Source organism: Vulpes lagopus, chromosome 6 (genome assembly GCF_018345385.1).
Source record: "Vulpes lagopus strain Blue_001 chromosome 6, ASM1834538v1, whole genome shotgun sequence".
NCBI classification, from domain to species: Eukaryota; Metazoa; Chordata; class Mammalia; order Carnivora; family Canidae; genus Vulpes; species Vulpes lagopus.
This window is the reverse complement of record NC_054829.1, coordinates 114064786-114080559: the sequence shown is the minus strand read 5'-3', so window position 1 is coordinate 114080559 and position 15774 is coordinate 114064786. Positions and strand designations below refer to the sequence as shown.

The window sequence follows — 15774 nt, the reverse complement described above, 5'->3', positions numbered from 1 at the left end:
ATCCCTTTCAGCATTATGATCCCATATATGCCTTAGAATGTTTCTTTTGTCATAGGTTTATCTGCCTAGTTTCCCAAACATGGAGATACCATGCCATCTACATCTTTTTATCATGTGCATATAGACATTCTCTCTCTCTTTCTCTCTCTCTCTGTATCTCTCTCATAAATAAATAAATAAATCTTAAAAAAAAAAGAATGGACTATAGAACAATTCTTTTTTTTTTTTTTTAAGATTTATGTATTTATTCACAAGAGATAGAGAGGCAGAGACACAGGCAGAGGAAGAAGCAGGCTCCTCACAGGGAGCCAGATGTGGGACAGGATCCCTGATCCCAGGATCACGCCCTGAGCCAAAGGCAGATGCTCAACCGCTGAGCCACGCAGGCATCCCTGGAATAATTCAATTCACATCCCTGATCTACTACTTTCTAGTGGTGTGACTGTCAGTTATTTATGCATTCTGTGTCTCTGTCTCTTCATCTGTAAAATGGGGATAATAACAATACCAACTGCCAAAAGATAAGATTAAATGAGACAATAAAGTCGAAGTTTTTAGTATAGGTTTTGGTACATCGTGAGTGCCTATGAAAAGTGGCCGTCATCACCATCATCATCATCGTCATCATCGTCATCAGCATCATTCTTATGACTAGTAGAATGCTTAATACCTAAAAAGTACATAATACATTCCTGATGAGTGGTTGGATAAGTGCAGTAAATGAGAATAACAATTCAAGCAAATTATTTCAAATAAATCACTACTTAAGTTTTTCCTTGCTTATGTAAATAAGATTTGTGATGATTCTATGAAAGTAGATTAGCAACCATTAGGTCTCCCATGCAGATATTCAGCTTGCCATATTTAGGAAGCTTCATTTAGAGTGACATATATGATGAAGTCACAATAGGTCAGAAGATAATGTAGCAGAATTGTCTGGTGTTTAATTTTTATTTTTTTAGAATTGTCTGGTTTTTATGACACTCTAAGATATTTTCTGATTTTGAAAATCAACAATCATGAAATTCTTACAAATTTCTGTGTGTCGTAACTTTTCACATATCATTCTGTTGAAAGATTTTCACATCTTGCTTGAGCTTGAACTATTTGTGTGGGTATAACAGCTTGGCAATTTCCAGATTACATAGCTGCTTTAGTTAGAATGGGTTACTATTGTAGACAACTCTGGCTTTTTCTGTTTTACTCTTTTAGAAGTACACATTATTATACATCTTCCACTACTGTGTTCTTCTTCACTCTATGTTTCTACATTTTGGAAGGATTTCAGAATGGAGATAATGACATAGTGCCACATAAAGCTGTTCCATCAATTGCCAATGACATCATCTCTGTCTGTAAAACAGGAAGGAGGGGGGATGTTGACATGGCCCATGTCTAGAACTACATAACATTTGCTCAGGTCTATAAACATTAAGTGCCTTAAGAGCTTAAAATGAAATTAATAATAGAGCAACATTAATGTTTGGAAATGGCATTATACCAAAAGTAGGATAACAGTGCCATCTTAAATCTAGCCTATGTTGGGTTAAAAAAGCTCTGTAATCAGTTCTTTTTTTATTTTTTTATTTTTTTATTTTTTTTATTTTTTTATTTTTTGTAATCAGTTCTTTGAAGAAAGAACACGACATTGAAGGAAAGAGAACCTGAAGCTTATTTTGGTTTTTTAAAATCCTTCCTGTATTTTATTACATAATCACTAGGTCCTCTTCTAATTTTAATAGTCTGTGAATGACTGATGCCATGTTGGACAAATCTGCCATGATGAGTACCTGATGACCTGAAGCCTTGAGCACAATCCTCCTCTCCTACCAACACACACACACACACACACAATTTTTGTTTAACCACACCCTTAAGTATATCCTTGAGGCATAACATCTTCAGTGTGCTCTGGAGATGTGATTATGACACACAATTCTCCTCAGATAACTCCTCCCACATGGTCCAGCAGCACAGACTCCCCAGCCTCTGGGGATTTGATGGGAGGTGGGTTTGCTGAGCTCTACCAGGATTATGGAGAGCTACTGGTCTTGCAGCCACCCAAGGCATACTTTCTCCATAAATGCCCTTCATAAACCATTTCCTGTCAAGTTGGATTTGCCAGTCTTTTTCTTCGGTCCTGTGACTCTTTTGACCTTTGGAGGTTGTTCTGCATATACCTCTCTTTCACAGAACAGTGAATTTTGAAAAACTCCCTAAAATATTCCCATTTTAGTTCTTAATCTCTTGAAAATAATCTTTTGCTTCAAAGCATTTTTGTGGCATGTTTAATTTGAAATGCTTTGAAATCCAGACTATTTAGCAAAAGACAAAGTCTTCAATCATGATACAAGAAAAGAAGCTAATTGGTTTAGTTTTATGATATGGCATCCCTATATCTGTCAAATGCAAAAAGAAAAGAAAAGAAAAAAAAGAAAAGAAAAGAAAAGAAAAGAAAGGAAAAGAAAAAAACTTATTTCTGTCAATAAGAAAACAACTGTTGCAAAGATTGTGACCACATCTGTAACACGTATTGATGGCTTGCAGGAAGGTTGGGTCATTCTAGCACTCGCTCAGCCATCACCATCTTCCCAGAAGTTAGGGAAATGGATTGCTGGGAGTGATTCTTTTGATACAGTTCCCTGTTCTCTGCTCTGTTGGGACAATTTGAAAGAGGAAGCCAGCTGGCAATCACAATGTGTGCTTGGGTTGGGGATAGGAGGAGGCACAGTGACAAAGAGAGGAACAGGTAGTAATGAGGGAAGGAAGGGACACTTTGGGGTGATTTAGGGTTGATGATTTATTACACAGTGTTCTAGAGGGCAAACGGTGCCTGCCTTTTCACACAGGAAGAATGGATAGCTCTGTGTCCTCCTTTCCCCTTGTGCCACCCTCTCAAATCTATCTTCCCCAGTGCTGCCAGAATAAACTTCCTACAATAAGGCTAGATCATGCCAGTTCCTTGTTTAAAATCCTTTAATAGTGCCCCATTGTTGCCCTACAGAAGGAATCAGCAAACTACAGCCAAGGAGCTAAATTTGGCCTAACACTTATTTTTGTACAGACAGTGAATTTACAAATAGCTTGTCCATTTTTAACTACTCGAAAAAAATATTTTAAGAAGATTTCATGACTTGTGAAAATTATATGAAAGTCCAGTTATAATGTTCATAAATAACATTTTATTAAGCCATGTTCATTTGTTTCATACTGGCCATGGCTGCTTTTGCAGAGCAGAGTTGAAATCGTATGGTTCTGTAAGCCTAAGGTATTTACTAAATGGCTTTTTACCAAAAAAAGTTGAACCTTCCCTGTAGGATAAAACCCACTGCTTTCTGATTCTCACCTTATTATCTAGGAATAACACAGAACTGCCTGGAGTACACTCCTCTGTCTATAACGGCCTCGGTCTTGGCTGTACTCATCTCTACCAGTTACTCCTACTCAGCCTTAAGATTCAACTCTGCCATAAATTCTTCCAGAAAGCCTTTTGTGAGGACCCTCCACACTTAAGGTTGAATTATTTTTGTTCCCTGGCAACAGAGGCCACATTTTATTCATTAATATATCCTGCAGCAAACATTGGGTATGGCACAGTGATAAAAGGTAAAGGACTGCTGATCATTCGATAAATGAAAAAATCCATCTCCTCTTGACAGTAGTTTCTGGAGCTGCCAGTAGAAAGGCCTTGTGAGCCCCTGTCAAAAGTAGTACATTCTAGAAGAATTACTAAAGGTCTGCTGATTGAGACATACCAATCTCCATTCTCGGGCTTTATTCTTAAACTGCAGAGAGTCGATAACTATAGACTGTGGTGACCCTATTTATATTAGCTTTCTACTTGGGGAGAGGATTTGAGTTTGCTGTCACTTTAAATCTAATTCTAAATATATTCATTGTGCCAAGAAAAAAAGTCCAGGGCAGGAACAGAAATACCATTTAATGTTAATTAAACCTACTGGCTGCTCATGCTGATAAAATTTAATGTTTCCCTTTGTCAGAGAAATTAAAAATCAGAACAAGTATTACATGGGATGCCAGGGTAGCTCAGTGGTTGAGTGTCTGCCTTTGTCTCAGGTCTTGATCCCAGAGTTCTGGGATCAAGCCCCACATTGTGCTCCCCTCAGGGAGCCTGCTTCTCCCTCGTCTATGTCTCTGCCTCCTTCTCTGTGTTTCTCATGAATAAATAAATAAAATCTTTAAAAAAAAAAAAAGAACAAGTATTACCTGCTACTTCTGATGTCTTCATGAAGGCCCCAATGTTGTCATTGATAACTTCAAATAATAATAACTAAGGGAAAATGGGTAATTTAATGCCTGAAGGGAGGTTTCTCTTAAAAAAAAAAAAAAGATTTTATTTATTTGAGAGAGAGAGAGAGTATGAGAGCATGAACAGGGGGAGGGGCAGGGGGAGATGGACAAGCTGATTCCAGGCTGAGTGGGGAGCCAGATGCAGGGCTCAATTCCAGGACCCAAAGACCATGACCTGAGCCAGAGTCAGATGATACTTAGCTGACTGAGCCACCAGGCGCCCCCTAAAGGGACATTTCTTAAAATGAATGCAATGTACATGTTTTAAATATCAGTGTCTTCATGGTAGTAAAAATATTTGTTTTATACTCACGGCTAAAATTCACACATATATCCTTTTTTTTTGATTTTGGAATGGACCTCTTCTAATGTGCTTTGTTTTAAGAATAATTTTATTTAAAAAAGAATAATTTTATAGCAGGGTACTAGAGAAATAAAAATGTGTAACAAATTCTTTTGAAAGTTCCTCAGGCAAAACATATATAGAATTTGTTCCTATTTCTGATTTTTTTCTACATGATAGCATTTTATTTTATTTTTTTTAAGATTTTATTTATTTTTTCATGATAGACACACACACACACACACACAGAGAGAGAGAGAGAGAGAGAGAGAGAGAGAGGGGCAGAGACACAGGCAGAGGGAGAAGCAGGCTCCAGGCAGGGAACCCAACATGGGACTCGATCCTGGGTCTCCAGGATCATGCCCTGGGCTGAAGGTGGCACTAAACCACAGAGCCACCTGGGCTGTCCCATGATAGCATTTTAGACCTTGAACAGTAAATTCTTATTTCCTTTTTAATGTCTTCCTTTTTATGCAATATGAGAAACCCAGATACTTCGCTTATTCAAACATATTGTAGAAGAACCAATTGAGTCTCCATGAGAAATGATTTTCAGATAACACCACTGGAGAACACTACAAGACATGAAACATCTACCCTCTTTTTTGGTTATTTTCTTTTTCAAGTTCATGCTAGGGCTTAGCTGAACATTGAAGTTTAGCTGTTCTATCACAAAATCAGTGTTCTCTTTTCCTCTTCTCAGCCCTCTAGTAATTATCAACTTCAATAAATAATAGGCATTTTGTATTGCTAATGATCAGGGCTGTAGTTATTGTAGACAGGAACCAGAGAGAGATCATCTAAATTCAAGGACAAAGAGGCATTTAACCACACATAAAAGCCCAAATAAGTTATGGGAATATATGCAACCCTCTCCCCTTTATTTATTTATTTTTAAAATAGTATTCTTCTCTGTCCTGTGTACTAGTCTAGCAGATAGCTGTGGTATGAATAACATATAGATCAACAGGAAAAACAACCAAGGCAATCTTTTGAAATGAGCTTAGTCCTGATAGGTCAAGGATTAATCCCAGGAGCTGCAAAGTTTCTGCTGACTTCTGGTTTGGTTTTCTAGACTGCTCTGAAAATGGTTGCTCCATAGAAGGGGGAATAGGGGCAGTGCAGTGTCCTTTCCTTAGTTTAAGGATGGCTTTTTACTTTCTAACACATGCACTGTATCTTGTGAAAAAATATCCCTGCAGAATACATCTATAGCTCAATTGTCTAAATAAATGATTTTTTCTAGAAAACGTAGTGTTGAAGAAAGGCTAAGGAGAATCCTATCTCTACGTCTGAATGTTCATAGTAATGGAGACAGAGTTCTTCAAGGGCAATGTGGGTTTAAAAACAATTTTGCCTTTATCTACATTATCAGGAGGGAAGAAATTTTCTCTGCCTTTCAAAGTCCTTCTAGTTGTGCTAAGACTCAAAATGACATGAGACATATTTGCAGGAGAAAATCAAATTTAATTCCATTCATATGAAATATCCACACAGGCCTGAAATTCTAAAGACAGGTTAAATGAAGGATTATGTCCTTCTGATTTTAGGAGATAACCCCAGGGGTTGGGGATTTTGAAAGGAAGGAATGAAATTCACAGGAAGATGAGAAAGAGTAAATGTTTGGTAAATAAATGTTCACTGGGCCACAAAGAAACAATGGGACATAGAGAGGAGTTTTAACAAACAGATTTTGCTAAATTCCTCCTTGTTTACCACCCCTAGTTCATATTATAATGTAGTTACCTGTGATGATCAATCTCTTCCTGGAGTGGGTCATCCATCTAAATTCTTTGTAGGCAATCAAGAGGGAAGGTAAATAGCTTTTTCTGAATCTGCTGGGGTTTGATTACTTTTAACTCAAAATAATCTTCATGTCAAAGTGGCCCATCATGGGGGGTGGCCTGCCTTTGGTCCCTACAGTATACTCTATTATAATTTATTTGGTAATTTGGGGGCAAACCTCACACATATTCAAATCATCTTGGTAAGATAGTCATTCTTTATAAAGCTTTTCCAGACTCTCAAGTAAGAAATGCAAATCTTGGGGTGGATGGATGGCTCAGTCGGTTAAGTATCTGCCTTTGGCTCAGGTCTGATGGCAGGGTTCTGGGATAGAACCCTGCTTCAAGCTCCCTGCTCAGTGGGGAGCCTGCTTCTTTCTCTCCCTCTGTGCCCCCCTCCTCTCTGTCCTGCTCAGTCTCTTTCTCTCAAAGAAAAAGGAAAAAAAATATTTTTTTTAAAAAAAGAAATATAGGGCAGCCCCGGTGGCGCAGCGGTTTAGCAACGCCTGCAGCCCGGGGTGTGATCCTGGAGATCCAGGATCAAGTCCCTCATTGGGCTTCCTGCATGGAGCCTGCTTCTCCCTCTGCCTGTGTCTCTGCCTCTCTCTTCGCTCTCTCTGAATGAATAAATAAATAAATCTTTAAAAAGAATTAAAAAAAATAAAATAAAATAAGATAAAAAAAGAAATATAAATGTTGATGTGATGAGCACTGGATGTTATATGCAAGTGACGAATCACTAAAGTCTACCTCTGAAACCACATATTAGCTAACTAGAATTTATTTTTATTTATTTATTTATTTTTAAATTTTATTTATTTATGATAGTCACAGAGAGACAGAGAGAGAGGCAGAGACATAGGCAGGGGGAGAAGCAGGCTCCATGCACCGGGAGCCTGACGTGGGATTCGATCCCGGGTCTCCAGGATCGCGCCCTGGGCCAAAGGCAAGCGCCAAACCACTGCGCCACCCAGGGATCCCGCTAACTAGAATTTAAATAAAAACTTGACCAAAAAAAAAAAAAAAAAATATATATATATATATATATATATATATATATATATATATATATATAAATTTTGAAATCCTTGAAGAGTTAAATGAAGCTTTTTCCTCTTGGGCAAGATGGGAGCAGAGGACAGAATTCATGAAGACTGGAGATAGAAAAGTCAAGGAGAAAGAAGTTACAATATAGCAAATCTTCACAACTTCAGAGAGAAAAAAATACCACAGCAAGATTTACTGGAGGCATTTCCTCTTAAAATGCCCTTTTGGCAATTACTTGATTTTTGTAGAGAGATCGCCAGATCCTTCCTAGAAATATAAACTGTCACAATTTATTAGGCTGTAAATAATGAAATGCCCCTTCGTGGAAAATACTGTCCTATTACATTTGAGAAGTCACAAATTGTGTTGTTTTCCAGAACCACTGAGGAAAAGGGAGTAGTTGGTACTAAATACTTTTGGTAGTAAATAGACTGGGGAAACTGGCTATTTTTGAAGCAGCTCAATAAGGAGCCAGGGAACTGAACTGCCCTTGCCTCAGGCTGTCTGTTGGCTCTAGGTGGAAATGACATTACCTACTTCCTAAGTATGTTTTGAAATTCATGATCTACTAAGCATTAGGCATTCTTCAGAGAAAAGGGGATTTTTCTATGGTATTAGCATCTTAAGACAATATAGTGTTACTACTCTTGGGTCATTTTAATCTTTAAGAGTCTTCATTTTTGAAGTATGTTTCCAGAAAGATTTTTTTTTAAGACTTTATTAATTTATTCATGAGACACAGAGAGAGAGAGGCAGAGACATAGGCAGAGCTCTGATCCCAGGACTCTGGGATCACGACCTGAGCGGAAGGCAGACGCTCAACCACCCAGTGTCCCTAAAAAATATTTATCAGAATGCCAAAAACAGCCATTCTATTCAGAATTTACAAAAAAAAAAAAAAAAAAGTCAGAAAGCTGTGGTATGATATTGGTATGATACCAATTGACCAGGGAGCTGCTGTTCCAGGTGATAGTTTTAATCTCATCGAGGAAGAGCCAAAGTCATTTCTGGAATGACAAACATGATAGATTCTCTGAGTGAGTCCAGAGCAGCTTCAGAAACCCAACCAACATGTTATCAAGTCATATACCATTGGCTATTCTTATACTTAAGAGTAATTTTCAACATACTATGAAGGAAAGAATTAATAAAGAATAATATTATGTTTGAACCCCAAACTTTTTTTTTTCAAACTTTTAACTTACATGTCAAACTGACCCATATTTTTAGGTTAAGGTTTTCTAAAGTTTTTAAGTGTTACAGTTAAAATGTTGCAATCAGCATCAAATTCTTTTGATGTATCTCGAAGCTAATATAGAAACTAAAATTCAAAAATATGCAGTAGATAAGATTAACAATGCACTGTATATAAGTAAGAATATAATGTATATCATGATATTTATCAACTTTCAGATTTGGAGTATGTCAAATCCCAGTTTTTTGGAGTGAAAATTAATTCAAAATCATGTTTTATAAGGAAAAATTAAAACACTCTTTAAGTTTATTTTCAAGTCTTTTTTATTACTAATATAGTTTTGATATTCAGTATGCATTTCAAATACAGTCTTTTGGGATAAACACAGTTGGAAATGTCAATCTAACTGGCAGGGGAACATAGTCATTTTTAATAGAAAAGTGTGGACAGTGTAGATACTTCTACTTTGAATAGAAATCAAATGTGAAAATCTACTTTCTCTGAAAAAATAAACATTTCTGTAATTCATCTCTAATTATAATAACTGAGCCTATCTGCTACAATTTTTCATCCAAAGTTTCAATTCATTAATACATATATATGCTTGAGCCCTAATAGAGTGACCCTTTGCAATGTGAGTGATGGTGCCAAAACATAAGAGACATACTCAGAAATAAATGGACTCAAATCTGTGCATCTATAAAACTAAAAATACTAAACAAAATTTAAATCATTTTAATAGCAGATAGTTCATACACATGCAATGATGTGATATTTAAACTCCAGATGTAGGAAAGGTGACAAATTAGTGTCTCTATAATTGGCATCTGTAACATTTTAGGGCATGCTTTTTAATCTGTGGTAAAAACAAAAAAAAAGGACCTCTGTCTACCTACGTGATTGCTACAGTAGAAAAATGTCTTAACAAATGTGGTATAAAAAAAATGTGGTATATATATTTACAAGCAACAGCTCTTTTTAAAATGCTGTTTTTATCTTATAGATATAAGGTATTCTTACCTATAGGAATTGGATATCAGCGTGGCAGGTCTCCTGTCTCAAACACTAGCTTGAATCCAAGCAATCTAACTTTACTCGTTTTTAAATAAACTGGCGATTCAATTTCCACAATACATTCTGTGATGATTTGACATTGGCATTTCTGCTTCTTCAGAATTCTATCTTCAATATATGACTCCTTAAAATATCAGTTTCTAATAAAAATATCAGATGTTCATTTCTTTGTGAGTGAAACACGTACAACTTTCCTGCCATGTATTGTCTTTCCCTTGACATCTAGAATAAACTCAGATAGCTTCACACAAAGATAATTTTGATCTACTACATCCGAAGATGGGGATGGCTATTTTATTATAATAATGTTTAAGTTTAAAATGTCTGTGTTTTCATTTTGGGTCCAGTGAAAGTTTTAGTGACTAATACAATAAATGTCAATTTCTGAAAGTTTTAGTGACTAATACAATAAATGTCAATATTAAATCCTCAGAATAATGGAAACCACTATCTAGCATTTATAAAAGAAAGCAACAAAATAGGATCTGATCCTGTCAGGCAGTCTTCTCTGCTAGATGATCCTTATTTTAAGACGCAGACATCTAGAATGATTCAGCCAATATCATCAAGTTTGAAGCAAATAAGACTTTTATGTAGGGGATTCCTGAGAATTTGCTGACATGCTGATAAATATACCAGGCATTATTTTGAAGATTTCATAGAAAGTCTTAGGAGTCATCAATAATTATGTTTTATAATTTGAGAGAACTGACAGCATATAAGTTTAAGGGAACTTAACAATATAGCTTTAGAAGTATGCATTTTTTCTTTTCTTTTTAACTAAACAAATCAGTATCTGATTGGGTCCATCAATAATAGAACTTACTATCATCTCTTCAGATTTTTTATATTCTACTTCCAAGATAAGAGATCACTTTGACCCTGGAATTTTTTTCTTTTTAAGCTTTATCCTGTGAAAGACACCATTATAATGATAAATTCAAGAGTTAAAGAGCAAAACAAGGCAAAACAATCACATTTAAAAATCTAAGAAAGTTTTCAGTACCTAAATTTTTTTTTTTTAATTTTAAAATGCTGTCAATTCTATGACGTTAGATGCTTTGAATTTCCTTGTACTGAATACTTTGTGGGTATGGCAGCAAGGAGCAGGTGTTTGATTGTCTCATGGTCGTGCTAACAAGGCATGGGTCATGAAATTGACCAAGCAGCTGTTCAGCTTCCTTTGAACATCCTAATGATGGCTTTGTTTTCTGTAACTAAATAAATGGTCATGACCTACGGTTGCATAATAACAGACACATCCATCTACCACTTCCTTAAATCCATGAACAGTTTTTTTTTCTTCCCATCAACCCTCACTCCACATAACACATAGCACAAAACCTGTCCCCCAACAATTCCTTTTGGACCTTTAATTACATAGGTAGTGACACTGATGATCTAACCCACTCCTAAATTAATCCTATGTTTATATGATGAGCAACAAAAAATGAATAATACACCAAAGGCCATTCTACCAATGAGAGAATCTCAGAATATCAGGGTTATTAAGGATGTAAGAGATTAAATAATCTGATCTTCTCAATTGACAAATGAGAATACCTGAACCCAGAATCTATTCCTGTCTCAGGCTGCTGGCTTTAAATGGATTAAAAATAAATTCTATACCTAAATCTTTCTATTCCCCATACATGACACAATTTGCCTCAAAAATCCTTCTGAACTGTATAATTATCTTCTGTCAAATATTTCTTTCATTCTGAGAACACCAATATTTCAGTTCTAAAAGACTGAATTTCATTGGTTTTTTGATACTGTTTCAGAGAAATGCTTAAAATAACACCAAGGAAATCCTTTTTTATATAATTATCATTCAATGGCTTGCTCCACTGAAAAATTATCCAACGTTATATTCCTTGTTGTTACTGCTAATGACAATTAGTACATCATGTTTCATTAATTCCTTCCTGGACTAAGACACTTAGAAGAAAATACTTAATATCACTTTAAATGAGCAGTGTTTAGTTGCCTAGACTGCCACATATTAATGGAATAAATGGAATTAAGATTATGAATTAGATATAAGTGCCAGCACATCAATGTAGAAAATGAATTTGTTCCTCAAAGAAATTCTCTGTCATGAGCAGACAAGGAAGAGATCACTCACACATGCATACACACACACACACACACACACACACACAGAAACTCAAATAAATGACTTCTGAGAACAAGCCAAGACCAAAAGTGAATCAAAATCTACTGGAAAAGTGAAGCATTCTACAAAGGAACATTTCAAAAATTCTATTATAGATGGCACATGATCAGTTTTTCTAATATTCATGTCTGGCGTCTCCATCCCCTTGGGTGTGGGTTGTAGTTGCAATCAGCTATTGAAAGACAATAATCAGATCTAGTTTCCATGGACATTATTTCAGAATCATTTCTGGAAGGCTGCCTATAATATACATATGGCAACTGTGAACCATACTGGTAGTTGGTAGACATATTATTAAATGAGGATGCAACATTATACTCTTGCCTTGCAAATGAGCTCACATTGGCCTTCTGGGCTTGAGGAACATAGGACAGTCTCTCATTCCAATCCTCTGAGCGCCCTGGAAGTACCTTCCTCTTGGCTGCTGAGACCACATTTGCCACAATGGACTCCTGGATGTTTCTGGGCTTAAAGGCATCATCCACTAGACCAAGAGGAGACTTTGCTGCTGCTTCCCAAGGAGTTAGTCTCTTGTTTGCTTTCTCTAGCTCATCAGTTGATTTGCTGGAGTGGTTATAAGCAGGCTGGTATACCCAAGGAGATGCTGTGGAGATGGTGGGTGGGACTGGTCTTCCAGGAAGAGAAAGGGAGTGTCTAATCTGCTAGAAACAATGAAAATGTTAGTATAACTCATTCATTTTGGTTTGTGCTGATTTACTGTTATTCCAAAGTAATCTTGGCAACATTACTGAACACAAAATCAGACCCCCAAAATACTTAGCCCTAAAGCCAAGGCAGGCTGCCTCTGCCTTGTGTATTATTAGCTCTGGCCTGGGACTTGGTTTCTTATTGCTCTCCATCTCTGAACCCATAGTTCTAATCGCTACCATCTCTCTTAAGCACAACCACCACTGCAGGGACTCTGTTATGACTGGGAGCCACCCTTACTTATCTGCCCTCCACATAATCATATCTATATACACAGCCTGTGCTCATTCAGGTCCTGTTTTCCTGATACAAAATAAACAAAACATATTTGACTACCCCCAGAAACAGACCATGAGCTACTGGACTCTTTACCTTTCCCAAGAGACTTCCAATCTGTTATCTTATTTTGGTCCACCAAATAAATCAACCCCCCACCCCCGACACACACACACAAAAACAAGAGCTACTTAGATGATGTATTTAATGTTACTGATCTGATGGAGTGGATGATTTTTTTTTCTTCTCAAAATCTATTTATACTTTGCTGAAGATCCTGTGGATTTCCATTTTCTAAGCATGGGATATTGCCTATGTCTCAGAGAAATACTGCTGCTACTTGTTTCATTTGTGTTTAGCTTCTTTCTATGTGGGAAACATTCCTTGCTTGAGAGTTTGTGTCCCTGCAACATTCCCCTGTGTATGTTAAATGTTTGGTTTGTCAGTGTGCAGAAATATAATTTATTGAAAGCTCTGTATTCTCTCTCTTTTTGCCCCCCTGTGTTTCTAGGAACCCTAAAGACTAGTTATCTACGTTAAGTCCTCACACAGTCCCATCTGCATGAACTCTCTTGGACAAGCTTCTGGCAGAAAGTAGCAAATGTACACACCTAAGGGAAATGAGTCAACTTTGAAAGTATTGTAACATTGTGTGTTTCTGGAATAGAAAGCATCCTCATGCTTAAAAATGCATCTAAATTTCATAAACGGTTTCCACAGCTTTTCTTTCTTAACTCAGTCTTTAAATTTTTTTTTAAGATTTAATTTATTTATTCATGAGAGACACACACACACACACACACAGAGGCAGAGACACAGGCAGAGGGAGAAGTAGGCTCCATGCAGGGAGTCCGACATGGGACTCGATCCTGGGACTCCAGGATCATGCCCTGGACTGAAGGCAGGCGCTAAACCGCTGAGCTACCGGGGCTGCCCAGTCCTTAAATTTAAAGTGAATACCAACACCTGGATTTGACAAAACTATCTTACGTTCAAATGGTATGGTTTGTTTTTTTTTCCATTAGACCTACAAAAAAGGTAGATGGTTCATTCTGGGTTTGCATATCAAGAATAAAGGGGTCAATATACTGAATCTTGCCTCTCTCTTTTTTATCATTAAAATTTCACTAATAATGGTTGGATCCTAACAAATCTTGTTTTCATTAATCTCTTTATCCTAATCTATATCTAATAATAAGTTCTCTGGACTATATAATCAGGGAGGGGAGAAAAGCCTAATTTGAGTTACCATTTTGGACTTGATTTCCATTTCACATGATTCATGCATTGGTTTCATTCATTCAACAAGAATTTTATTGAACACCTAATATTTCCCAGGATTATCTATGAGTCTGGAAATGTAAAGATGATTTAAATGAAGTCCTTGCCCTCCAGAAACATATAAGAGTACTGTTGTTGGCTTTGCAGTGGCAAGTTATTCAATCATGGAAGATCACTTTAGAGACTCTTTACGTATCTTGACAGGATCAATAGGGAATTTTCTAAACTGTGAGAAGTATTAACATTCAATATGATAAAGAAATATTCAGCTTTTGTCTCCCATAGTATATGTCTATGTCTCCCTTTTGTCCTTACTAATGGAAGAGAGAGGACACATTGGCCTAAAAAGTCTTTGGACAGTTTTCAAATTCCAATAATATCTGCTTTATGATATCTCTTTGATCAGTTATAGCACCTCAAGGGCCTCTTTTAGTCACGGCTTTAAAACATCAGAAACTTGAAGAGATGTTAATAAAGGCACCTAAGATTCTACAGAAATGCAGGAAGTGATCCAGAATACACACACAGGTGATTAACATCACTGGCTCATAACTGGAAAAAGAAATAATTAGCAATATATTTGGAAGAATTAAGTAGAATGTGGACACATCCACTTCAGTGATAGGGCTTCCAAAACCCTGGATGAAAGTGGAAATTTTATTTTCCAATTTTTTCCTCCCCCACTTCTTAGCTTAAAAATCTTCAGAAGAACAGAAACTTAACAGAAATTAGCCTAAAAGCACTGTCGAATGATATTCTAATTACAAAGAGATCAGTGATTTTTTTTTCCACCAAGGCATCAATGTTAATCAGTTGAATATGTGAGCAAAAAAGTAGAACTTTGAAGTATGATATTGCAAGAGTGAGTGAAGGTTCTCTGAGGAACAATTTTAAATAGCATCAAAGTTAAAAAGCATCTCCTGGAGAATACAAATATACCAAATATAGCAGCAGGACTGGTTGTTAGAGGAAGAGAGCAATCACCTGAATGAACAAAATGACTGTTGCTGTCCTCAGACAGCCAAACATGCCTTCATATTCCTTTCAGAGCTAACAATAGAACATAAACTTACAAACTGCCATAGATGAGAGCTGCAACTGTGGTCTAACTAAATAGTTCTTAGGTACATTGTTGTTTCTGTTTGTGCCCAAAATATTGCAGGTTTCTAGTCCCTGCCTCCTCCCAAACCCCTAATTTTAACGTATTTCCCCAAAGCAATTTTCTCATCTTGTTCTTTGGTGTGTTTCCTTCTGTTAGTCTCTGTCTCAAGGCTCATGCTGTTCTCTGCCTGGTGGGCTAACAGAAGCCATGTGATATACCCCAAGCCAGAAATGACAAAGGGACCTGGAAATAACAGAGGTGTTTCTTCTATTTTGGAGCTTGAACGTCTGATGGAAGAACCCTAGCATAACATAGGTTAGATGCTTGGTTTTTGTTTCCACCGTGGGTTGTTATTATTATCTGAAGAATTTTAATTTTTGATATGTGAGCACTTAACTGTAGCCAGTATGTTAAATTAGCATTATATATGACGCATCATCAAATTGCTTCTTTCTTCTTGTCTCCTGTCACCCT

The 15774-nt window shown here is 36.6% G+C and overlaps 1 protein-coding gene across 3 annotated transcripts in view; it reads right to left on the bottom strand.

The window, feature by feature from the left end:
* Window positions 1-8985: 8985 nt before the first annotated feature.
* The window catches only part of SYNPO2 (synaptopodin 2), a 180944-nt gene continuing 174155 nt past the window's right edge, over window positions 8986-15774 (bottom strand). For 2 of the 3 annotated variants that reach the window (XM_041758950.1, XM_041758952.1), the window contains exon 5: window positions 8986-12595. In XM_041758950.1, coding sequence (XP_041614884.1) covers window positions 12056-12595 — 540 coding nt within the window. In that variant the 3' untranslated portion in view covers window positions 8986-12055. The remainder of the gene's footprint in view (window positions 12596-15774) is intronic. The other variant, XM_041758951.1, reaches the window with a different exon arrangement.